General features: G+C 42.5%; 1 protein-coding gene across 9 annotated transcripts in view; it reads right to left on the bottom strand.

Annotated features, from left to right (window-relative positions):
- Pxk (PX domain containing serine/threonine kinase like) overlaps positions 1-24,112 on the bottom strand; it is a 71,731-nt gene that overhangs the window by 2,120 nt on the left and 45,499 nt on the right. For 3 of the 9 annotated variants that reach the window (XM_055599042.1, XM_055599045.1, XM_055599050.1), the window contains 10 exons: positions 22,328-22,432; positions 21,562-21,663; positions 18,344-18,505; positions 17,875-17,992; positions 16,457-16,535; positions 15,303-15,351; positions 10,738-10,815; positions 10,194-10,280; positions 9,706-9,775; positions 6,879-6,941 (listed from right to left, as the gene is read on the bottom strand). In XM_055599042.1, the coding sequence (XP_055455017.1) occupies positions 6,879-6,941; positions 9,706-9,775; positions 10,194-10,280; positions 10,738-10,815; positions 15,303-15,351; positions 16,457-16,535; positions 17,875-17,992; positions 18,344-18,505; positions 21,562-21,663; positions 22,328-22,432 (913 nt within the window). Of the gene's footprint in view, positions 1-3,155; positions 3,189-6,873; positions 6,942-9,705; positions 9,776-10,193; positions 10,281-10,737; positions 10,816-15,302; positions 15,352-16,456; positions 16,536-17,874; positions 17,993-18,343; positions 18,506-21,561; positions 21,664-22,327; positions 22,433-24,112 lie in introns of those variants that run through there. The other 6 variants (XM_055599046.1, XM_055599048.1, XM_055599047.1 and 3 more) reach the window with 6 other exon arrangements.

Below are 24,112 nucleotides of genomic sequence, written 5' to 3'. Positions count from 1 at the left end.
GGGCTGCATTAAAATAATATAAAATGCTAATACCTGTCAGCAGGAATTTAGAGAAAAGGGCTCTCCCTTTCTCTAAAAGGGAAATTTTAGAGGATTCTAAATTTTTGGGGAAGTCATTTTTGGGGAAGTCTCTCAAGTACAATTCCTTTTCACTGTAGCCTAATCCAAGAACAGAATGAGTCCACATCAAGTGTGTATGTGTGTATCTGCTAGAGCATCAGGGATCCTGGAGGAAAATTGGGTATCTAAAACATCCCTCTGCTTCTAGGCACCTGTGTATTTGAAATATAATTAATTAATTAAACGCTGTCAAGGTTTAGGAGCCCCTTTACTTGCAGAGCCATCTAGCCAGTCTCCAGATTTCATTTTGTTGTTTTAAACCTGGTAAACTGTTCTCTTCAAAGCAATGTATAGAAACATTCCTACATACTAGATTTTAATGTATGGCAGCTGTGAATGCTGTGGTTCTCTCAGACCCTACTTAGCAGTTGTTAACTCTGTTGTCTAGCCCTCCCTGGGCCACACCAGGAGATACTCTGCTGGGTGGTTCCCACACTGCTATGAACTGCAGGAATAAAGGCAAGACACCTTGTCCACTAACTGTGGATAAAGAATGAATGGCTCAAGGTCACCAATAAAATACTCAAGTAAGTGTGTTCTTCCCACCAAGTGTGACAAGCAGTGGTCAGAATTTGGCCATTCACAAAACCCACTTACCTTCCTTTATATTTTTACCTCAGCCTAAGGCAGCTGAAATGAAAGGATTACACAAATGCACATTCTCATGCTCTGCAATCATGGAATTCTCAAATAATGATAGCAATACAAATAAAGATTAAGTACAGACAAATGGACAAAATGTAATTTACATTGGTTTTAACTCAACAATGAATGAAACTCAAGTATATGTTAGGGTGGATTGTGAAAAGACATTCCCGGCTCTCTGTTATAAAGGATGTAATAAAGCTAAAGTGACTACTGAGGTGAGAAGCCCAGATGGAAGAAGGGCAGAAGTGTTCCTCTTAAGGCATTTGGGTAATGACAGTGGAATGCTGGGGTTGGGGTGGTCTCTTTTGAAGCTTTTGGAACCAAGTCTCTTGACTGACAGCATGCAGTACCAAGGCTGCCAGAGGAGGAAGCTGTGCCCACATGGGGATGAATGGTTGCTCTACACCAGACACTATATTGTAACAGCCAGAGGAGGGCAGTAGAGTGTATTATGATCAGGGTCAGTGTGCACCAGGAACTAGGTTTCCACCTCCGAGCTTTGTGTTCAGACCTGGCTGAAGAGTCATTGCAGGGTTAAGGGTCAGAAGACAGGCTTGGACTGTAGCACCACTGGTGGCCCTGCATCCCAAGACTGGCTGCCCTCTAGCCCAGGGTTCAGGAAGGCTAGAGACAAGCCCGGGGGCTTGAATTCAAGGGTGAGGGTGGTGGTCTTGGCATATCACAGCATGGCTTCACAGAGAACCAACTCTTAACTCTGGCTGGCCTCACAACCTTACATGTGCTACCAGAGTTTGGGAGTTGGAGGTGGTTTCAGTAAATTAATTTTCATTTTCTAAATGAAGGCTAAAATTCAATTAACAACCCCACAAGATGTTGTAGTATCAATATACCATCTAAAGTACCAAGCCCTTATAGCGAACAGAAGAGTGAGCATCCTAATGGCTGCTCACAGGGAGCTGGGCTAGCCTGTGCCTGTGTAACAAACAAGAGGGGGCTATGTGATAAATGGAGCTGCTCATTCCAGTGGGGGAAGAATAAACCCTGATAACCTGCCCACAGGGAGCCGGACCAACCAGTTCCAAAGGGCTTGATGGTCCACGGAACCCATTTTTCCTCATTTAAGTGTGTCAGAATTATAGCAGGCCTTGTTGTATACACTAAGGCAAGGAAGGGTAGAATCCAGCCTCCAGGGGATACTACAAGTTGAGGGGAGGACCTAAGAACTAGAAGGGCAAAACTGTAAGAGGCAGGAACATACTGTTGGAGGATAAGCTCCGTCCATTCATTGTCTTCGGCCATTTTAAGAGTCTGTTAGCTTCTTATAAAGGTTAATGTGTCTAAGATCAAACCATGAGCAACAAGTCAGGAAAGAACAATGGGAAGGGACAGAGAACAAACAAGCTGACAATCTGCCCTGTCTAAAACCTGAAACAACTGACTGATTCATGCACTCTAATTATGTGCCTACACTCTAATTATCCCCAGGCCACAGACAAGAGGAAAAAGCAGACAAATTCCATGTTGGACTGGGGGTTATATGAGGTCACAACTAGGATGGGGCATGCATCTACAGTGACAACCAGGCTAGGCCCGAGTTCTCCTAGCTCATGTTCTCTTAGACAAAAATCCCAACACTAGCTGATCTTTCCCAGAAGCCCCTCTACCATACTCAATAGGAATGTGGCAGTCAGCTGAGGGCCAGAAAGAGGTACACAAAGAAAAATTATGCAGTTTAGATCTTCGGAGGGTTGTTGTGCCAGGCACATCTGTAACACTCTTGTAGAAAGGACATTTGGAGTTACTTATTCTTGAGCCAGGTCTAGTAGTTTCTTCAGTTTTCTGTAGCTCTGGATGGGTAGGTCAACTGGCCACTAGACCATCCCTGACCCAGAAGAGAGAGGAGCCACACAGGGACCCAGCATTGCTCAGCTTTTTGGGCCACCTTTGCCTTGGCCTTAAGCAGATGAGGAGACTTATGACTGAAGAATTCCCAAGCATGTGTCAGAAACAATTTTTTTTCTGTCATTATAAAAGCTAGGAATTTATGCCACTAACCTAACTGTTTAATACTACATCCTCTTCACCAGTAACTAGGAACCAGTATTTCTGCATCATGACTTTGAGAGTAAGTTTCCAAAATTACACTCAGATGCCATTGCGATGCAATTAGAACTCATATTGCCAAACTAAAATTGGAGTGGAAAATGAAGATTTTTTAGAAGGTCATGAAGGAAATGAAATGAATACAAATGAAGTGATTTGGGGGTCTTTTAAAGATGCTGTGTTTCACTGAAATGTACCAACAAAGGAGTGGTCTCTGTTCTGCTTCCAGTTCTGTTCGCAGTGATACAAATGCATTGGGTCCAGTCTCACACACAGAAACACAGCATCTTTAAAGCTGGATAAATCAGCGTAGCTTACTTTACCGAAAATTCACGTTCAAAGTGGTGCATGCTCTACTGAAGACAGCAGAGAGAGAGAGGGAGGGAGAGAGAGAGAGAGAGAGAGAGAGAGAGAGAGAGAGATGGGAGAGACATTATTATTCAGAGTTTAGTGTAATTTAATCAAATAGTAACAGTAGAATGTTAGTCTGAAATGCATACTAAGCATTCTTGCTGCAAAACTAGGGTACACTTAGCCACAAAATGCCTTGGTTTACAAACATGAACCTTTCAGGATACAGCAAATGAACATGCTACTTTCCTGTTTTGTTTTTTGAGACAGTGTTTCTCTGTGTAGCTTTGGGTGGCCTGGAACTCATTCTGTAAACCAGGCAGTCCTTCAATTTACAGAACTCTACCTGCCTCTCCCAAGTGCTGGGATTAAAGGTGTGCATCACTACTCAGCGAGATGCTGTTTTTATTTAGTTATAAGTAAGCACAGGAGGCACTTCAGAAGGGCACAAGTTTTTCTCTCCTGGTGCAGCAAAACAGATGCCAGTAACTCCTTCCATATTTTATCACCATGCTTTATCAAGAGCTGAAAAGGAAAACTGAGTGCTTTAGCAAAGAGTCTGATAATAATTTACTGCTTAAGCTGGCTGTGGTGGCTCACACCTTTAATCCGAGCATTCTGGAGGCAGAGGCAGGCAGATTACTGTGAGTTTGAGGCCAGCGTGGTCTACAGAGCCGAGCTCCAGGGCAGCCAGGGCTACACAGAGAAATCCTGTCTCAAAAAACTAAAAACAAACCCCCAAACAAACAAACAAAACCACTCAGTTCTACAAATGTAAAGAAGAATGAGTACTCCTTTTTAATGTGTATCTCCTGTGACATGTGGCATGAGGTGTGTTTGGATAAATCAGTTTTAAAGCTGCCCATAGAAAGGCCTTTGTGAGTCATGGAACAGTAGAAAAGTATTAGAAACTCACTGAAAAAAAAAATAAAAACAAAACAAAAACCCAGGGCCTCACTAAAGAGTATGAAAGAATGCCACTCCACCAAATACAATTGCCACTGGATCTGGCAAACAGTATTAGTCCCAACAATTTAATGTTGATCTCAAGAAGTCCCAAAGGGAGCAGCCACAGAGAGGGTCCCAGTTGTTAGACAGGGCCCACGCTGGTAAAATCTGTTCAGTTGGAAATGTCTGACACTTCTGCCAAATACTAAAAGCAGCTAAGAACAAGACCATATCTAGTTATCACGATTAAAACGAAAGCTCTCAGAAGTCCTAATGCTCAACACAACCTGCCAGCGCCAACCTGCTCCTGTCCTGCCTGACCTAGCTGCTCCACAAGGTTGACAGCCATGCTTCACACTCGCCCAGAATCCTTGAAAACAAAGTGAGCCTCTACCTCCCACCACACTGCTACCTACAGTTATGTCTTCTAGTGCCTTGCACAGGACAGGCTCAACGGTCAAGATGGTGCTTGCTCATAGTCTAACATTTAATAAAGGTTTTTTGTTTGGTTTTGGTTTTGTTGTTTAGTTTTGGCAGAGTTTCTCTGTAGCCCTGGCTGGCCTAGAACTTACTCTGTAGACTAGGCTGGTCTCCAGCTGAGAGATCTACCTGCCTCTGCCTCCCAAGTGCTAGGATTAAAGGTGTGCACCACCACTGTCTGTCGATAAAAACTTTATTTCAAGGGAACTACCTGAAGAAAATCTTCCCAGGCTTTTAGACCTTTAGAGAATTTTGTCTGCTTGAACCATGTCTGAAAGTTTGGACCTTCTGAGGCACTGGGTATCAGCTGGAGCCTGTCTGCTTCTCCCTGTGTAATCTAGGCTATCCACAGTTTCTGGTGACACACAGGTTATCTCCAAGTATCTTGAATACCTGAGGTGAGCAGACTTGCAGTGCATACCTGGCTTAGCACCTGAAATGCCAGGTTGCTAGGCCAACTCTGAGATTCACTACAAGTAACAGCCAGCAAAGGTCAGAGCATAGTGTTTGGTGTGAATCATTCTGTCAGTAATGTCATCAACAAAATCATTAAAGGAATGAAGGAGTTGTTGATTTGGCTCAGAAGCCTCTGTTGATAGCTACTGGGCTTGAGCTTCAAAATGTGTCCCCCAGTTCACAGATCTGCCCCTGCCTCCCACTGTCCTTACATGAAGCTTTTCCCATACTCCCATACAAAAAATTTCAATTTTTCTCTTATTCTCAAAGTTACCTCATTTTATGTAAAGTTGCTATTACGTGAGATCACTGCTATTTAAAACAAGGGTAAACAGAGGATTCCCCTAAAAAAGTCACTAGACTATGAGTGAAATAAGACATCTAACTAAGAGAACTGGAGATAGCACCCCCAAACCACACCCCATACACGGTGAAACCCTCTGCACGGTAAGCAGAATTCTTCCTATTAATCAGGGCTAGAAGTCTCACAATCTCCTCCATTTCCTCATTATGTACAAATGATAAGAAATTAACATCATGTCATCTGGAAAATGGCTCAAAATAGTCTCAACAGTAGATTTCTAGCAATTTCTGGTCAGCCCAAACTGTTACTCTCCACAAGACAATTCTATTGGAAGTTCCTTGTAAAAATTTACTGAGAAAGTCAGAGACACGATAATCATCTCCATGACCTGGCATTTTGATACATGAAACTGGCCCTGGCCCTAGAACATTGTACAGTAAGCCCACTTAGCCAGTAAGAAACAAGCCAATTGAGCTAAAACTCTTGGATTTGCTCCCCCCCCCCCAGGAGGTTTAGCAAGGGTCATTAAAGGCAGCACTTTAACCTCTTGATGGTTCCTGGGCAATACTATAAGCATTAAAGAACGGTACTGTCAGCTCATAAGCCAACTCTATGAAAGATTCCCCTTCAGAATAGTTGGAACTCTTCTAAGGGCAGCCATGAGCTGAATGCACAAACCAGCTTCTTAGACACATAGAAGGAAAAGCAGATACACTGCCCCTTGATTTTACTAGATTGCAAATGATCAGAAAAAGGTCATAGTTCAAAAAGGTAAAACAGTATTCCACAGAATTGTTTTTGGTTTTTGTTTTCAAGACAGGGTTTCTCTGTGTAGCCTTGACTGTCCTGGACTTGCTTTGTAGACCAGGCTGGCCTCAAACTCACAGAGATCTGCCTTCCTCTGCCTCCCCAAGCACTAAGATTATAGGTGTGCACCACCATGCTAGGCTGAATTGTTTTTGTATGTATTCCCAAAGACAAATTATGTCAGTTTTTTTTTTAACCCTCATAGTATCTGATTTAATTTACATGGTGAAACAAAGGTTAGTGATGACTATCCAGGTAATTATGAGAACAGGATAGAGAACAAAGGTTATCGGGAAATTCGTTGGTATGGTTATTTTACTGTGTGCTAGGCATCTCATCAGATCTCATCAGCTCTACCAAGACAACACACAGCAGGAAAGAATGGAGGAGAAAGCTGTGGTAGCCAGGACAACAGTGTGCTTGTTTTGCCCTAAGGCAAGCTCTGATCCAAGGAGCCTCTTGCAAGACGCTTTTCAGTAAACAGCAAGCTGAGCCAGAGAGGACAAGGGTGTGGAAAGCAGTGCTTCCCCAGAGTGCTGAGCTTGGGAACATAGCCTCCAGATAACAAGTGTTTTACACTTGCATATGTCCCTCTGGAGAAGACAGGTGGGGTCTAACCCCTGAAATGCTTCCGCCAAGGCAAGCCCACCTCCCCTGTTGATGGAGAGGGAGGAAGCATGCCATCTTACATATTACTAACCTGCTGTGGAGGGTGGGGTTGGAGATGACGGGGATGTGAGGGGTGAGCTGGCCCCAGATCCTGCTAAGAAAAAGAGAGAAATCCTCATGGGGACCAAAGGCAGACAGACATTTGAAACTTGACATGAGCAGAAAGTGAACATTGTTCGAGAATCTGTTATTAGCCTAGCATGTGGAACCTGTGGAGCAATATGATGAAGGGCAGAAAACTTAGAAATTAGATCCAGTGGTGACAGGTTTTCATGCAATTGCAGGATGTATTTCCTCCACTGGATTACTAAGGCTTTGCTCATTCATCCATTTGTTTGAGGCAGAGTCTCACTGAGTAGCCTAGACTAGCCTCAGTCTCATGATCTTACAGCTTAAATCTCCAAGACTCTGGAGATCAACTTTGCCAACAGGTACGTTCAGTTTAAGAGGCTCAGCCCCAAGTCTGTGGATTTTATATTTTCTTACATAAAATTCAGTAAACACATTCATTTAGGGTAAAAACCGTAAGCAAAACCCGAAAATCCCTGTAGCTGGAAAATATGTTCCCAGCCCAACAAGGAATTAGGCCCACAGCAGCAGCCCTCAGCGTGGAGGGCTACTTCACCTAGAGCTGCCTGGGCCCCAGCGCTGCCCCAGAGTTGGGGCTGTTGTCTTCCAGCACTGACAAGCCAATACCTCCTCCAAGGTTAGGCCTCCAGCTATCACTCCACTAATGACTCAGAGGATATGTTGACGCCCTATGAACACACTGGGGATGGGTCCTAACTAAACCACACCTTGAATTCTTCACAGTACTTCCTCAACTCTGTACAATAGGAGGGTTGATTAGCTGAAAAGGGAAGAAGCAAAACTCAGCAAGGCTGCTTTCCTACTGTTTGCAGCACTAACAGATCTTAAAGACTGAAAACTCAACTTGTGATTCTAGACTGGCTGGTAATTGATCTACGCATTCCCATCAATAACCGGTACTTGGTTTTCCTAAACTCTTAAGGAATCTTGGGTAAGATATTTTTTTAGACAGGTTTCATGTGTCTTATATTGGCTTTGAACTTGCTACCTAGCTAAAGATAACCCTGAACTCTGTTTTCATAAGTGCTTGGATTACAAGCAAGTGTCACCACACCTATTTTATTGTATAGGGGAATGAAAGCAGGGCCTTGTGCATGCTAGGTGAGCATTCTATTAACTGAGCTACATCCCTAACCCCGTCTTGATTTCTTTGGTATCCCATCTGGCTGCATGTGGATGAGAGCAGGCATAATCTTGGGAAGGGACAAAGAATAGGCTTTCTCTGCTTTACAAAGAACTAGCTGCTTGAACAGACACTAGTGTACAGATGTGCTACTTGGAGACATGCATCTCCTCCTACCAATGACAGTGACTAGTCCCTGTCCTAGAACTATGGAGCAAACAGACTTCCAAATATGAAATAACATGCAGTTAGAGCAGCTTCCAATCCCCAAGCATACTTTGCTCCTCACTGGGACCTCCTCCCCAACGTGCCTAATTCAACCTGAGGATTCTGTGAGAGTGTCATGATTCTCATCCTATTTCTAGTGTTTTAGGACTCACATTTCTGTCTTTCAATTTCCAGCACTAGCCACACGTCCTGCATTCTCCAGCTTCAGAGAGTCTATCCTTCAAGCTACATCTCAATTCACCTGTATCTATTCTCTCGGTATCTACCCTAGGCAAACATCTGAATTGAAAAAAAATTAGGCATGATGTGTGACTGATCCATCCATCCATCCATCCATCCATCCATCCATCCATCCATCCATCTGTCCATCCATCCATCTATCCTCACTATGGTGTCCAGGCTGGTCTCCAATTCATGGCCTCAAACAATCTTGTCTCAGCTCCAAGTAGTTGGGACCACATGCATATACTGCCATGCCCACTTTTAAAGACTTCTGCTTCCACACCTGTCCCTCCTTACTCCAGTGTGAGGAAGAGATGAATGGGCTTCCTCGACTCCTGACACTGATAGTGAGGCTTTCAATGTACATGTACAATGTGTCCCTCTAGCTTCTCAACTACTCCCCTCTTTGCATACTGAGCTCCTCCCTTTCCAGTGGGTCCTTCACCTCCTTAAAGAATAAGCAGCTAACCTTCAATCTTCCCTTTCCAGGCCTCACAAGCCCCCAGGGCTAAAAGTGCCTGGGTTACTGAAACCTCCCTTCTCTACACTGAACTCTATATCACAGACTCATAAACTAGAGGAATCACTCAGTCAGACCCTCAGTCTGTCCAAAGTTGGGCATACATTAGACTCAATGACCGCATGGCCAGAAGAGGGGCAGTTGAGAATGACTATGAGGACGATCAGGACTCTTGAAAGAGTGACTTAAGAGAGGCCCTCTGTACCACACAGGCCTTTCTGGAACAATGCTTCCTGCCACACACAAACACACAGACACACATATAGAGACCCACACACAGACACAAACACATACAGACACATACACAAACACGTACACAGACACATATAGGAACACACAGATACACAAACACAGACACAAACATACACACACATACACCAGAGTCTATTCCTTAATCAACTGAGGGAATACATCCTTCAAACACATGGGTTCTAGAGCAAGATTTAGGCTATTTCCATGTACATAAATGGGCCTGTTTTTCTTCCATGTCAAATGCTCCTGTCTAGCCATCGATGGAGAGGTTGGGGTATGAGTGTTGTCACAATCCTTCACTGGGGACAGAGTTCTCCTAATCTGTTTTCATTACAGCACTGCTCAATCAAATCTCTACACTGCAGAGTCCTGAACTGCACCTCCAATGCTGGGCCCTAAGACAACCTATAACCAGTTAGTTACCCGAGTTGTTGGAGTTGCTGTGCTTCAGTGGCTGTTCTTCACTGTCTTCAACAGCAGATCGTTTTGACTTCTTGAAAAAAATAAAAGAAGGGTGGGTGGTAAGCAAAGAAAAACCACACTTCAGCTGAGAGTTAAAAAAAAAAAAAAAAATCCAGTCATACATTTTAACCAGCTACAGAGAATCGTATATTCAGCTTTATAACCTAAAGAAACCTCAAGCCAAACTGGAAAATAAAACCAAGAATGCTGACTTAAATACCCAATTACTTTATGCCAGGAAACTATATAGTCTGTTATGGTACTTTGTGTGTGTGTGAGTGTGTGAGTGTGTGTGTGTGTGTGTGTGTGTGTGTGTGTGTGTGTGTGTGTAGCCCCAAATCAGTCCTCGGGAAATGCTTATAGCTTTCGAGGGGATACAGCATAAACTGTGTCATTAAGCTTGCACCACTAGCCTTCAAATTTTCTTCACACTGGGACAACAGGCTTACCTTTCGAGCTAAGATCTTCCTCCTTTTCCTTTCTTCTTCAGACCCATGGTGTGACTGAGCCCTCGTTAATCTTCGATGCTGGTGAATCTTTAAGAGACCACAATCCCCCCAAGTGAAAGCAAATTCTACCTGAAGCAGGTTCCTACGTGTTTGACCACATTGAACTGTTAGGATAAACAAGGCCTTTCTTAGTCTGCAGTCAGGTGTGGATCTCTGGGAGAAGGGTCTGCTAAGTGATGATGATCTTTCTCACTTTTCCAATTGCTGCCTGCCACCTATCTTTACAGAAGAATGTGGCCCATGAGCGCTGCCAACCATCTGCCCAGTAAGACCTGATCGTGAAGGACAATCACCCCATTGCGTGTCCGTGCTCACACAACTGAGCAGACTAAGGACTGTGAGATATTCTGCTCTGTGGCTCAGCAGTTAGCCTAAAATCTGGTTGAGAGCAAGTATGCACAAACTGACGTGAACAGTCAGAAGGCAATCACTGTGAATGGGACACTAGATGGCCCAGGGCAGTGAAGTACACTTGGCGGCTTACCTGCTTCTGTTCCTCAGTGAGTCTCTTCTCTATGCATTCTTTGGCAATCCTCAGTGCCTCTTTTAACTTTGTGGGAATCTGAAAGAAGAAGCACAGCTACTGAGCGAAGTGGTTGGAGTTCCCTGAGTCCTGCACACACTCAGCAGCAGCTCTTGTCACATGGGAGGTCCTCTACAAACCAGTAAAGCCAGGCCCTCCATCTATATAAGTTACAATCACCTTGCCAGCACATTTAGGCAACATGTTCATAAAATTAAAACACAAAGACTATGTTTCAAGTGATTCAAGGGGTTCCAGAATTGCCAAAGCCATCTCAAAGAAGAACAAACAAGTCATCAAAATCTATTACATGATCTAAAAAAACCTCATTTCAAAAGCTAATAGACGGGTTGGGGATTTAGCTAAGTGGTAGAGCGCTTGCCTAGCAAGCGCAAGGCCCTGGGTTCGGTCCTCAGCTCTGGAAAAAAAAAAAAAAAAAAAAAAAAAAAAAGCTAATAGACCAGAATGAGAAATTCCAGGAACACACCCTAATGTACAAAGACAAATGGTCTTGGAAGTATTAAAAACACACAATGAGGAAAGAACAACTGCTTCAAAGAGTTTTAGTAAAAATTAAAAATCTACATTAAAAAGCAGTAAAATTAGATCATTATCTTAAGTCATATTTGAAAATTAATTCAACATAGATGCAAGACCTAAATATAATATCTAAAACTGCAAAACTCCTAAAGCACAGGGAAGGTGCGTCATGGCATTGGATTTGTCAATATTTTCTTTTAACTTAAAGAATTAACTTACTTATTCACCTGTCTGTTTTTGTTTGGGGGACAGCATCTCCCTGAACTGTACAGACCAGCTTTGAATGTGCCTGTCATCTCTCTGCTGTAGCTTCCTTGGCTGCTGTGTTTGCCACCACCCATCACCAGGACTGGGTCAATTTCTGTTAAGTAGACATATTACTGTACAGCCCTGGCTCACCTGGCACTTTAATGTAGCCCAATCTGGGCTTGAACTAATGATCCTCTTGCTCAGGGATTAAAGGATTACAGGCACAAACTATCCTACCTAGCTGGAAATGATTTCTTAGATATGGCACCAAAAAACATAGACAATGAATAACATGAACTAGTCAAAATTAAAACTTTGTTCAACAAAGAACACTGCCAACAATGAAATTTTAACTATTTCAATACTTATAAAGACAATATCAGAAGATATAAAGGAACTTCTGCAAATAAACAACAAAAATATGTAACACAATTTCAAAATGGGAAAGGGGCCTTAATAGAAATTTCTTGAAAGAAAATATATAAATGATTAAAAAATCTGCCTTATCAAATGGTGTTTTCATTAGTTAAAAAGATTCAACAATGAATAAACACAAATTAAAACCATACTAAGATATCATATAAAAAATGTAAACTAAATTTGGTATGGTAGCACATAGCACATGCCTTTAATCCCAGCCCTTGAGAAGTCAAAGTAGGAGAATTTGAGTTCCATGCTACCCTGGGCTAGCAAGTTTTGGGCCAGCTTGAGCTACACAGTGAGACCCTGTTGCAAAAAACAAATAAGAATAATAAAGAATTATAAGCTGGGAATGTTGGCTCAGGCCTCTAATCCCAGCATTCGGGAGGCAGAGGCCGACAGGTCTCTGTGAGTATGAGGCCAGCCTGGTCTACAAAGTGAGTCCAGGATAGCCGAGGCTACATAGAGCCTGTCCCCCAAAAAACATAAATAAATAAATAATAAATAAATAAATAGATGGATGAATAATAAATAGATAGATAGATAGATAGATAGATAGATAGATAGATAGATAGATAAAGTGTGAACATCTGGGCTTCAAACAAAGTTCAGTGATTAAGAACACCTACTGTTCTTGTATAGGATCTGGGTTTGGTTCCCAGGCCCCTTATGAAAGCTCATGACCTGTACCTGCAGTTCCAGGGAATCTAATACCCTCTTCTGGCCTCTGCAGGCTCCAGGCATATGTGTAGTGCATAGACATATATGCAGACAAAACACTCTTAGATGTAAAAAAGTAACAAGTCTTGGCCGGAATGTAGAGAAACCGGAACCCTGTGCACTTGTTAGTAGAAATATAAGATGATACAGTCAGCATAGAAACCAATATGGAGATTTCTAAAACAAAAACAAAACAAACAAACAACTGAAAAACAACAGCTGGGAAGGTGGGATGTTTTAATGCCAACCAGGGAAGAGCCAGCCCCAAATATCAAATGGTTACTGACATCCACAGATCAGTGCAAGGCCTGACTCGCTTTTCAGTTCCAAAGCCCATGCATGATCATCCTTCCACACTGCTGCTTCTCTTAAGACTTCCTTCCAGCTTTTTCTTTAGATTCAGATGTTTGGGTTTGTATTCTGTCTTTCAGATTCCATTATTTTGTTGAAATTAGCTTAAATAATAATTATTTTCACAGTTGGGTATGGTAGCGAATGCCTGTAATTCCAGCACTTGGGGAGGCAGAGGCAGGCAATATCTGTGAGTTTGAAACCAGCCTGATCTACAGAATGAGTTCCAGGATAGCCAGGCCTGTCTTGAAAAACTAAACCAAAGGGGCTGGAGAGATGGCTCAGAGGTTAAGAGTACTGTCTCCCAGAGCACCCAATCACCAACCAGCCAACTACAGCTACCCTACCTTTCAGGGCCTTTGCCTTTATACAACCTTTGGAAAGTTCCCAGAATTGCAAACATCACCTACTTGCTGGAACTATCTGCAGGTGGCAAAACCATGTTCCTGCTAGAACATGGGGCAAATCATAGCACCTACTGTGCAGCAGCCTCTTATCCCCACAGCTGGGATTAAAATAAAAACATATTCCCATAACATTTCTCTGTTTTTTTAAAACATTATCACTACATATATCTATATATTCTGCTCAGTTCATATAACCCTATTTGTATGGATGTTTCCATGGCTGGCTGGTCAATTGGTATTGGAGAACCAGTTGGTTTAGTTGTTGTACGCTTTTCTGGGAGAAACTGTTTCCCCTCCTCTCACCGTTTCTTACTTTCCTGTAGTACTTGTCTAGAGCGGAGGCTTGCCTAGCATTTCACCTTTCACATTCGCATGCCCATTGCTGTTTTTCTTCCTCAGGTCATGTTTACACAGCCACATAAGTGTTGGCGAGCCTTTTGTGGATGTAGCTTTTGTTATTCTAGGAGATAAAATCTCATTGGAGTATTCCTGTTTTTCTGGTACTTACAGACTTTTGGCCCCCTCTTTTGCAATGATCTGCAATTATCCCTAAAATTAGGTGAGATACAGGAGCTGTGTTGTAGATGCATCTGTTGGCCCTGTGATCTAGATACTGACTATTACTGAAGACATAGCCAGGTAAATATCTAGGCGTAGTGAAGACATCGTGCACAAAGGAACAACAAGGAGAAATGAGATATTCTGATTAAGAAGATCAAACTTGCCCCAATGAATTCAATCCCCCTAATCAGCAGGAACTAACATATAGATAAATTTGCCCTTTTCCCCTCTATCCCTTTTACTCTCCTATCGAGTGTTAAGGATTTAATAAGGGTGGAGAAGGATGAAAGAGAAAAAAGGGACATACAAAGTAACAAAAATTTAGCTACAGATATAGAAATAGATGAATGATAGACAATAGATAGATTGATTGATAGACTATACACACATATAGACAGAGAGCACTATATAAACAGAGAAAATATATACACATATATATTACAAAGGGAGAACACTATATTATATATAATATATACATGTATTTATATTAATATAGAAAAAAACTTGAAAAATCATCTATATCAATTAGAGAAATTGAAATTAAAACAACTTAAAGATTTTTCCTTCTACCAATCAGAATAGTTAAGATCAAGTTAAAAAAAAACCTGACATGAACTGATTGGCCTGCTCTTTAATCACCTCTCCCTGAGGGGGGAGCAGCCTTACTAGGCCACAGAGGAAGACAATGCAGCCACTCCTGATGAGACCTGATAGACTAGGATCAGAAGGAAAGGGAGGAGGACCTCCCCTATCACTTGACTCGGGGAGGAGCATCGGTGGTGAAGGGAAGGAAAGATGGGATTGGCAGGGGAGGAGGAAGGGAGCTAAGGGGGGGATACAAAGTGAATAAAGTGTAATTAATAAAAAAATTAAATAAAAGAAAATGCTCACACTAAAAAAACAAACAAACAAACAAAAAAAAAGAGTACTGTCTGGTCTTCCTAAAGGTCCTGAGTTCAATTCTCAGCAACTATATGATGACTCACAACTATCTATAATAAAATCTCTTCTGGCATGTGCTAGTATACATGAAGGCAGAACACTGTATACATAATAACTAAATAAATCTTAAAAAAAAAGAAAAACTAAACCAAAGCAAAAAACAAAAACAGCCCCATGCAGTATAAATTATCAAAATATAATTAGTTGTAGGATATTTAGATTGTTTTCCAATTTTGCATATTATGAACCTTTTTATTTTTTAAAATTAATTTTTTAAAAATTAATTTTCAAAGCCAACTTGTGTCACAAACCCCAAAATTAGATAATTTTCTTTACCTTAAACTGTGGCTTTTCCGAAGTTGTTAGTAAGACATCACTGAATAATCTATAAGAAATGAAACAAATACATAAGGCCCTGGATTTAATCTTAGTACCAGGTGTATTCTCAGAACAGGTCAAAGCAGCTTAAGACATCTCAGCCTCAGATCTGTATGGAAAATGTATTTTTCAAAGTGGATCTATTTTTTTTATATGTACATTATTATGTACATATGGCTGTTGGTGTGGAAACAGATGCTACAGTACCATATCCATGGACAAGGGCTTGTTCCTTTTGATCATTAGCTTCCCCAGGATAAAAAATAGTGCCTGGCCTATAACAGACCTTCTCTAAGCTCATAGGAAGAAGGAATGAAGGCCCTGAAGTTGTGATATCTCTTGATTGTACTTTGTCCTTCACCTTATTTGTTGCTGTTACTACTACCTGAATCCCTTGGCTATGCAACAAGCTGCTGCAGACAAAGCAAGGCTAGGGAAACTTCTCAACACAATGAGGAAGCTTGCCCAAGTCCTCCTGGGAGAAGGAATGAAGCTGAGATCCATTCACAGGTTTGTCTGACTTCAGTTACAACACCCTTAGCCTCTCCCTGAAAGAACACGCATAAGGAAGAAGCCATATGGCGGCGGCAGCACCCCCAGCTCTGCTGACAGAAGAGCTTTGGAGTACAAAACGCTTGACACAAGCTTTGGTACACACTAGCACTTTAACAGAAATAAACAAAAGCACAGCAGCCCAAGAACGTACTGCTTCCTGTGGAGGGCAGGCCCACAAGGCCTGTTGGCTGCCAACTACAGGGCCACCTGGTAGCCAAAGCAGGATCAGCAGAGAGAGGGTGCTAGCTCCTGTATTTCCTAAATTAGGAGTTACACACACACACACACACACACACACACACACACACACAAATGCTAATGGTGATGGGACACAGGTGGAAAGGACAACTGGATTTCTAGGACAGCAGATCGACTAAGCAGAGAGGTCACAAGGAAAGGGTCATGGTATCATGCTGTAAGTGACTGATAGCAAGCTGGTCACTTCAACTCTGCAGGGACCATAACTGAATCGTTACCATGGCACTGGGCTCTGGGCACAGTGGTCCAAAGTTCAGCACAGTTATCAAGATTACAACCAATGCATGTGATTGACTTACGGCATCTGTAAGAGCCGGGAGACGGTAGGCATGCCATTTTTACAGGCTTCACAAGACAGCGTAGACTCCAACACGGCCACTTGAAATGAACAGATACACATTTTAGTTCCACAGAACACTCTCGAAGATCTACTTGGTGAGGAAAAGTTTGACATCTCTTTGAAACAACTGTCTACAGGCTGATCAGGACAGTGTCAAACTCTTCACATACAGACAGATGGCATACATGGTGGGGGATGGGAAATGCTGGCATTACCAATGACTCAAAAATGCCTCAGAAACCACACAGTGACGTAAAGCTTAGTATACTCCAAGGATAAACGGAGGAAGGCATCAAGATAGTATTCATACAATTGATCTCTTTAGAGAGAAGCAAACATTACACAGAAGCAAAATTCTGAACTTGATTTTGATGCTTGCTTGCTTTTAATGGAAACCAGGACACAAAGTGCCAGTTGCTGACACCTCATCATCCACACTGTGATGCTATAAACAGGTGGTCAGATTCTCCTACCCACAGGTTACTACTGTTTTAGCTGTTCATACTCAGCAGGAAACCGTTCCAGGGTTTGTTCTCATTCTCTCCCTTTCCTTTCTCCTTCTTTTCTTCCCCACTCCCCCCCACCCCTCTTTGAATTTTCAAGACAGGGTTTCTCTGTATAACAGCCCTGGCTGTCTTGGAACTCACTTTGTAGACCAGGCTGGCCTTGAAGTCACAGAGATCTGCCTACCTCTGCCTCCCCAGTGCTGGAATTAAAGGCGTGCACCACCATGCCTGGCCCAGGTCTGTTGTCTTTAACTGCCCCATTTGACACAGTGAAACTTGATATAGTGATTTGCATATTCCATCACAGTGTCCCAAAAGCTACCTTGGGTTCTCTTTCTTCCAGCCTTGAGCTCTGAGCTGGCCATTAAGACAATGAGTTTGAATCAGTCCTTATGCCTCATCTGTCCTTCGTTCCTCCTTAGTCTCCTTGGGTAAGGCTATAACAGCTCCCTGAGCCCACTTACCTGAGAATCTGGAGGCCTGGCTGGGTAGCCTAGGCCCTTATCTTCCAGGCCTCCAGCCAAGCTCTCAAGTTCCTTCCAGCTCCTACTCCTGTTTGGATGGGACTCAGACACTTGCCTGGCTCCTCAAGTCTGCCTTTCAGTTGTCTGACCCTTACTTTTGCTTCTGATTAAAACCAAAGCTGGCCATAGTTCAGGCTCCTGCTTCTGAATTATAATGCAGTTTATGGAAGTTTCTCAAGAGGCTTCAGAGAGCTAAACAAAGAGGCCATCCAAATGTTCACTGAAGTGTGTTCAGGCTGTGTGGGATGACAACTTCTTCTGGGTCTTTCTTGGGCTTTGGAAAGAGGCTAAGTAGCACTGCTGATTAACAGGTCCCAGCAGATCTCACCCCCAAGCCCTATACTGACCCACAGCCATGGATGGTGCAGGAGGAAAGGAGTCCACAGGTACGGAGTCTGGTGGTCGTCCATAAGTCATCTCATACAGTAAGTGGCCAAAGCAGTGGACATCTACACTTTCCAATGTCTGGGGAAGAAAGAGCAGTGCTATGTTCAGCCTTCAGTCATAGACCCTCACTGCCTCTGCCTAGGTTTCCACTAAGAAACAATGGTCAGGGCAGCCCTATTCCCAATGTAACTCCAAAGACTTTTTCAAAGGCTCACAGGGCATTGTTCTGACTTAAAGCTATAGGTCAATTTCAATCAATCATTCTATTCACTTCCTTGTCCCACCCACCATTTCACCTTTGCCTCTTAGAGACCCAGCAACTCCATGAGAGAAATGGGAGCAAGGTATACTCCAACTGCATTTTTCATTGCTTAATGCACAGCATAATCTCTACGTAAACACAGACTGGTCATGACTGTCACAACTTACATTGATTTTCCTGAACTGTGTGAAGTAGGATCTGTAGAAGGAAGGAAGACCCAATAAGGAATTTTCAAGATCGAGCAGCCGGCAAGTGTTGCCATCCATCATCACATTAGCCGCATGAAGATGGCCATAAGGGAATCCCTTGTCATGGAGAAACTTCAGTACCTTTTAAAAAATTTGTAGAGGTTATTCCCAATTCACTCACATAAAGCATAGGGTAATTCATGTTTTGAATATTTTTGGAGAGAACAAAATGGCTCAGGACAAAAGGTGCTAACTACAGAACCTGAACTGAGTTCATTCCTTGGGGCAGACATGGAGGAAAGAGAGAATCACCTCTCAAAAGCTGTCCTCTGACCTCCATTCCTTGTGCTATGGGATGCACATACTCATGCACAGACCAAAGACACACCCACACATAAATAAGTGTAAAGAGAAAAATGCATTTTAGCTGGGCATGTAGCTTGGTAGCAGTTTTTCAACATGCAGCAGGCCAGGAGTTAACTCCCCAGCAAAATTTAATAGCTTCTAAAATGAAATCCAGCAGGCCACTAAAGAGATTCTAAAAAAAAAAAAAAAAAAAAAAATGCCACCTCCAACCACTTCCTTGGAAAAAGGAGTGATGCAGAATATCTCACAGCTGTGAAACAGGCCACCAAGTTTCCTCTTTTCCCAATGGAGAGAATAAGGTTGGAGGGGGCAGCTCTGGTGCCAAAGCTCTGCTTTGGGAACTTTGTGGTCCCAGCAGGCAGCTCTTTCCTGAGACAGTCCTGTCCCACCTGCATGGATTTATACAGCTATGTAATCAGTGTCTCTGCCAATCACTGAGTAAAGGGGTTGAGAACCTCCCTAGTTCAATATCCATTAGGAGCATGCGTGGTGTTTATTCCTAAAAACACAAAGTAGGTCTCTTGTCTACCCCCAAAGAAGCAAACTTCAGCTTCCATTTAGATAAACAGCGACTCAGTAACAAGTGCATGATATCTCCCCACAATAACCCAGGGATTACAGCAGTGGGAGCGAGGAGGTGCCTAGGCAGCCAGTGAATACAGAAAGACATAGCATATGCTAAGTTATCTTTTCAGTTACTGGCCTTAAACAATCATCCTTTAAGAAAAATCTTGGCTGGGTGTAGTGGCTCGTGCCTTTAATTACAGCCCTTGGGAGGCTGAGGCAATTAGATCTCTGTGAATTCAAGGCCAGCCTGGTCTACAGAGTGAGTTCCAGCACAGCCAAGGCTACACAGAGAAACCCTATCTTGAAAAACAAAAAAACCAACTAACCAACCAAACAAAACAAAACAAGACAAAAAGACAACTTATTCTCTTTAAAATGTGTAATACATAAACTATATTGCTTGAAGTACATGTATGTAAGTTTAGTTAAATGCATATAACATGGAAGAGGGGCTGGGAAGATGGCTCAGTGGATTAAAGTGCCTGCTAGAAGTGCCAAGCAAGAGGCCCTGATTTGGAGCCCATCCCTCCCCCCACCATGGTAGCCTGCATCTTTAACTCCATCTCTGGGATAGGAGGAAGAAACAAGTGGATCCCTGAAGCTTAGTGGTCAGCTATCCTAGCCAATAGGTGAGCTCCAGGTTCAATGAGAAACTCTGTCTCAAAAAATGAGGGGGCACAAGTGACAGGAAGACAGCTGCTGTTGAACACAGCTGTGGCCTCACATGTGTATGCATAGACAAGCATACCCCTACACAACACGTTATATATGTATCTATCTACCTGCCTGCCTATCGAATGAACATGGGACTAGGGTATGCTTTAATCTCCATTGATGGGGTTGTGCAATCCCAGAAGCCCAGAGGAATTATGGAAAGAGGATAACATGGATGAAGCTGACACACTTTTCTCCCTCTCTTTCTCCTCATTTCTCTTCGTGGTGAGAATCACTTTGTGCCTTGCAGTACTAAGAACACACTGTGCTGCTGAGCTATACTAGCCCGAATGGGAGAAGGCCTTCACACCTCTGTAAAGCAAACACATGGGGTCAGGCATGACGGCGCACGTCTTTAACCCCTAGCATGCAGAGGCAGGTAGATCGCTGAGTTCGAGATCAACCTGGGTGTGTGTGTGTGTGCGTGTGCGTGCGTGTGTGTATGCCAACCATCAGTAATGAACATGTTTGTCATCGAAGCCTGATGATCTGAATTCAATCCCTGAAAACCAAGTAAAGGTGGAAAGAGGGAACCTACTTCCCAAAGTTGTCCTCTGATCTTGTTGAGCTTGTCTCACATAGCATGGCTTCCATATCCACTTTCAGACAATAATAATGAAGTTTAAAAAGAAAAAATTTTGGCACAGAAATAAAGATCAGCCAAATAATATAAGAGATGGCATTCACACAGTAAAGTCCTTAAACGTAAAACACCAAAGTTCAATAGTCAAACTTCTGGAATTTTATAGATCTAAATTACTGCCACCTTTATCTCAAATATTTGCTTGTTGGGGCAGAATGCCATCAAGTTATAGATAATAAGACAATGCCTCTGATTTTGGATACTGCTTGAGAACTTCCCCATTTAAAAAACAAAACAAAACAAAAAAACAGTCATGCTAGGGGGCTGAGAAATGGCTCAGCAGTTAAGGTCTTGTTCTTCCAAAAGACTAGAATTCAGCCAGCACCTAATACCCATGTTAGAGAGTTCACAGCCACATGGAACTCCAGCACCAAGGAATCCAACACCCTCCTCCGGCTTCTGTAGAGGACCCCATACATGTGGCAGACATGCACATACAAATTAAACAAATCCTTTTAAAAAAAAATGTAATTCTGGATGAAACATGAGTGCAACTGTGGTGGTTTGAATGGGAATAGCCTCCGTAGACTCATGTGTTTGGCCCATAGTAGTGGCACTATTAGGAAGTGTGGCCCCGTTGAGCCAGGTGTGGCCTTGTTGGAGGAAGTGTGTCATGGCAGAGACAGATTTTGAAGTCTCCTATGCTCAGGCTATGACCAATGTGGAACACAGTCCCCTTCTGCTGCCTTCAGATCAAGATGTAGAACTCTTGGCTCCTCCAGTACCATGTCTACCTGCACTCTGCCATGTTTCCCACCACAATGACAATGGACTAAACCTTTGAAGTGTAAGTCAGCACCAAATGAAATGTTTTCCTTTATAAGAGTTGCCTGGATCACAGTGTCTCTTCACAGCAACAAAAACCTGAACTAAGACAGCAACCTAAACAAAATCAAACACCTCTCACCTCTAATATCTGCCGTCCATATGTTTTTATTTGCTGGAGTTCAAGGCCCTGGATTTTCTTGGGGTTGCAGTACTTCTTTAGGAAGGGGTCCTTTGGTTTTGTCTTTAGAAAAGAACAAAGAACACATAAAGAGGTAGAGAGACAATTTGTACCATGGGGCTTCCTGAAAAAGACTACATGGAGAGTCAGCCGGAGCCCCAGCACACAGGGCGTGGGGTTTGTTGTTGCTGTATTAATGCAACGGTCTGTGGCTGAGGTAAAGAGGCTGATCTGGGCTCTTGCTTCTTGGGTCTCACCCTAGGCAATTTCCCAAGTCTCACCTACTGTTAGGATTCTCCAGCACTGTTTTGTTCAATGCAAAACACAAGCTTTAGAACTCACCATTAGAGTAGCTACCATCTTTGCTCAGAGAGAAAGGAATGCTCTTTAAGAAAACGGTAGTTTTTCCAAATCACTTTTTTTTCCTGTCTGTTTTTGTGATAGAGTCTATGTAATCCAGGATGGACTGAAACTTGCAAGTCTCCTGCCCTAGCCTCCTGAGAACTGGGATTTCCAGCATGTATGACCATGCTATACTTAAACTTTAAAAATTAAAATAAAATCCATGGGGCTTGAGGGGGGAAATGATATAATTATAATTTCAAGGAAAATTATTAAAAAAAACTCACAGAGCCTAACTTCTGAAATTTTACATATCAAGTATCAATAACAGGTTCTAAAGGGATTGAAGAACTTTATAACCATGAACTTGATTTATAAGTAGTACCTTATAGATCAGATCCTTCAAAGTTCCCTTTTCATTAAAGGTTCTAATCAGCAATGCTGAGGATTCATTAGCCGTGGCAAAGGTAACCCGATATATGTAAGGGTGCTGCCAAAACAAAAAAGAAATTCAGGTTGGTTCACATCAGGATCTAGGTCCTTTTAGATTTATATCTAATTATTCAGAATTGAACACCATATTTGTACTTTAGTTTTATATAAATGTGACATTCCCCGAACACTTGCTACTTTCAAGTTATCAGATGATCAACTAGTTCCTCCTCCTTCAGATGGGTGAAGGAGGAAGAGACATGACATAGCAGCTCTCCACAGAAGGCTGTGCTTGACTAAGCCCCTCGTGCGAGGTCTCTGCTGTGTGAGGCTCCTCATGGGACGCCTGGCTTGTCATGTTGCATCCAGAGTTCAGGCACAATCATGGTGACAGAGAGCAGAAGAGCTGCGTGGTAGGGAACCTGACAGAGCATAGCAGTCAGAGAACATTTAAGTGGGAGGGCAGGACAAACACGTCTCTGCTCACAGCTTTGCCACTCACTCTGCACTGCCGCTTGCAGGGCAAGGCAGGGAGCACAACTCCTCAGAAACAAGCATGAGCAGCACGCTTGGCATCTTGGCCCTTTTCGGAAACTAGCCATGAACTGTCCTGACTTTCTTCAGGGATTTGCAGTGTGCCATTCAATGTCTTCCTCAGGTGGGGACCTTAATGTCAGTCAAGCAAGGTGAGGGAGAGACAAATTCTTCAAAGACTTAAAGTCTTCCTATAACCTGGAACTTGGTTACACAGACAAGATGACTAACTGCTCAGGATCTATGTAACTGGGGTGAAGAAACAGCAAAATAGTTATTTTGCTGTCAAAGTTACTCTTCACCAGCTAACTAGAAAAACATGCATTATTTATACTAACAGACAGTCCTAATCCAAGACCTTCCTTGGATTATCACAAGGATACATTCAAAATATGTCTGAGGTGTGGCTTGCCAGTGGGTTAATGTTAATGTCCATTACCTGCTGTCTGTACTCTAGAAGAAGTTGCTTGTGGACTGAGCCACCAAGCTGAATTAATGTGTATTTCTTACATGTACCATGTTGGGGGTTGGGGGCAGAGAACAACTGTCTTTGTTATTTGAGACAAAGTCTCACTATGTAGTCCAGGTAGGCCTTGAACTTGTAACTCTTCTACCTCTGCTTCCCAAATACTGGTACAATTGCATGTGCCACTACCCCACGTGTTCTTGTTTTTGTTACTGCTGTTTTAATATTTTTTTAAAAAGATTTGTTTGTTGGGGCTGGAGAGATGGCTCAGAGGTTAAGAGCACTGGATTCTCTTTCAGAGGTCCTGAGTTCAATTCCCAGCAATCACATGGTGGCTCACAACCATCTATAATGAGATCTGGTGCCCTCTTCTGGTGTATATGTAATAAATAAATAAATAAATAAATAAATAAATAAATAAATAAATAAATAAAATCTTTAAAAAAAAAAAAAAGATTCGCTTGTGTTTTCTTATGAGTATTTTTCCTTACAGCTATTTATGTACACTTTATGTGTACCTGGTACCTGCAGGGGATATCAGAAGAGGGTGACAGATCTACTAAAATTGAAATTATGGACTGTTGTAAACTACCATGTGGGAGTTCAAAAATCAAACTCAGGTACTCTGCAAGAACAAATGCTCCTAACCTCTGAGTCTCTGAGTCATCTCTCTAGCCCCTTCTTTCCTGTTCTTGTTTTTTTTTTTTTTTTTTTTTTTTTTTTTTTTTTTTTTTTTTT

The sequence above is a fragment of the Psammomys obesus genome, unplaced genomic scaffold, assembly GCF_907164565.1.
Source record: "Psammomys obesus unplaced genomic scaffold, mPsaObe1.curated_primary_1811, whole genome shotgun sequence".
NCBI lineage: Eukaryota > Metazoa > Chordata > Mammalia > Rodentia > Muridae > Psammomys > Psammomys obesus.
This window is presented reverse-complemented; position numbering and strand designations above follow the sequence as displayed.